The sequence below is a fragment of the Vigna umbellata genome, chromosome 11 (assembly GCF_029865625.1).
Source record: "Vigna umbellata cultivar VRB3 chromosome 11, Vumbellata_1.0, whole genome shotgun sequence".
NCBI lineage: Eukaryota > Viridiplantae > Streptophyta > Magnoliopsida > Fabales > Fabaceae > Vigna > Vigna umbellata.
The window spans coordinates 5,728,129-5,730,463 of record NC_142175.1 but is presented as its reverse complement, the minus strand read 5'-3'; the positions used below and the strand labels follow the sequence as shown (position 1 = coordinate 5,730,463).

The following is a 2,335-nucleotide window of genomic DNA, read 5'->3' as shown; positions in this document are numbered from 1 at the left end:
GTTCAGGCCTCCTCTGGTGTAACACCATTCAGTCTCTTTGTTGGAGACAAATTCAAGATATAGGTGACTGTCATCACAGCCTCACCCCATAGGAAACTAGGCAACCCCTTACTCTTCAGCATGCACCTCACCATGTTCAAAATAGTTTTGTTCTTCCTCTCTGTTGTCCCATTTGAGGCATGTAGGGAGGGGTAACTTCATGAACTATTCCCTCTCTTCCACAGTAATTTCTAAACTCAGTGAAGGTATACTCTCCCCCTCCATCTGTTCTCAGAATTTTCAACTTCTTCTCACTTTGTCTTTCAACAACATTCTTAAACTTCTGAAACTGTTGTAGCATCTCCCCTTTTCTTTTCAATAAGTAGACCCAACACTTCCTGGTTCAGTCATCTATGAATAATAGAAAATACCTGCTGCCCCCAAGTCTTTCTACTTGCATAGGGCCACACACATCTGAATACACCACCCCAAGCTCCTCTGCAAATTTCTAGGGTAAGATCTCTTGAAAACTTCCCCTTGTCTGTTTGCATTGAACACATTCCTTGCAAACAGTTCCTGGAATATCAACCTTAGGTAAGCCAATCACCATATTCTTTTGGCTTAACTAGAATAGATCCTGAAAGCTCAGATGCCCAAATCTGAGGTGCCACAACCATTCCTCCTTACTTTCTATTGCAGTAAAACATTTATGATCTACTACCTCCATCACCACTTTGAAAGTTCTATTCTGTGACAGCTGGGCTTGCACAATAACTCTCCCACTCTGATTGAAGATGCTAAGGCAATTGTCTTCCATCTTCATCATGTAACCCTGCTGCAAAAGTTGTCCCAGACTAAGCAGATTAGTCTTCAAACTAGGTACATACAATACCTCTTCTATTATCACTTATCTGCCATCTTCACCTCTCAACACCACCCTACCAGAACCATCTGCCTCCAAACTGTTGTTGTCAACAAATCTGATCTTCCCATGTTCAACCCACTGCATTCTCACAAACCAATCCTTTCTCCCGGTCATATGAGTGGAACACCCAAAGTCTAGGTACCATATAGTGCTTTCTGGTTGTTTTTCATCATCATGAGCCATCAATATCACTACTTCAGAGTCTGAGTCTTCCTCCTGTGCCAAATTGGCCAATTTCTTGGGTTTATTTTTCGCCCCTTCTCCTTTCCAACACTCTTTGGCATAATGACCCAGTTTTTGACAGTTGTAGCATTTTACTTTTTTCTTATCAAATTTCCATTCTCCATCTGAATTCTTTAAATTTTTCATCTTTCCTGACCTACTAGACTCTACCCCTTGCTGATCGTGTGAGTCTTTCCCTTTCTTGAACCCTTTTCCTCCTTTCTTGAACCCTTTCCAGCCTTTCAACTGTGATCTGGCCTATAGGGCTTGCTCTTGACACTGCTTGCGCTCATTGATGCGAAATTCACGAGCCTCTAATGAGTGCATCAGCTCCTCAATCTCCATGGTTTCCATCCTTCGAGCCTCCTCAATAGCAACCACAACATTGTCAAATCTGGATGATAGAGTTCTCAGGATCTTGTCAACAATATACTCATAAGATATCCCATCTTTACAAGCCCTCATTTTATTCACCAATTCTTGTACCTTGTCAAAGTACTCAGCCACGATTTCACTCTCATTCATGACTAGAATCTCAAACTGTCTTCTCAGCGCCTGCAATTTCACCTTCTTATTTCTGTGTCCATCAGGTCTTCACTAGGATGTCCCATACCTCCTTAGCAGTAGCAGCCTTGGAGATCTTGTTAAAGATCTTTGGGCTGACACACTGATATAGCAAGAACCTTGCCTTGCTTTCCAGTTTCACTTGCAACTTGTAATTCTTTTTCTCTTCTTCAGTAGCCCTGTCACTCAACTCAAGCAATTTGTCTTCTATCACCTCTGAAACATCCTGGAAACCAAAGATGGCTTGCATCTTGATGCGCCAATCATCAAACTGCTTCCCATTAAACATTGGTAATGGTCCCTGTATTCCTCCATTCCTGCCATCCTTTCTTGCACGAATCTTGCAGGTTATTTGATTTCCACACAGTCAAAGATACCTACTTTTTTCCTCTTCTAGATACATACACTACCAGAAAGATCACACACCTACTTCACACATATACCAGGAAACAACCTATGCTCTGATACCATATTAGACTTAGGGGTAAAACAGTAAAAGCCACCTAATCAGATAACTATGACCCTTAAAACATAATACCCCACGTGACAAGAAAGAGAAAATGAGAAACCGAGAGTTTGAGAAAGAAAGAGTAGAGCGAGACGCTCTGCTAAGGTTTCTCCCCTTCACCACCGGACACAACTAGA

General features: G+C 41.9%; 1 protein-coding gene across 1 annotated transcript; it reads right to left on the bottom strand.

The window, feature by feature from the left end:
- Positions 1 to 1,384: 1,384 nt before the first annotated feature.
- On the bottom strand, positions 1,385 to 1,979 carry LOC148190835 (uncharacterized). Its single transcript, XM_088101190.1, has 2 exons — positions 1,740 to 1,979; positions 1,385 to 1,681 (listed from the first exon to the last, which is right to left on the bottom strand). The coding sequence occupies exons 1-2, from the start codon at positions 1,977 to 1,979 to the stop codon at positions 1,385 to 1,387; spliced, it is 537 nt and encodes a 178-aa protein (XP_087957316.1).
- Positions 1,980 to 2,335: the final 356 nt, after the last annotated feature.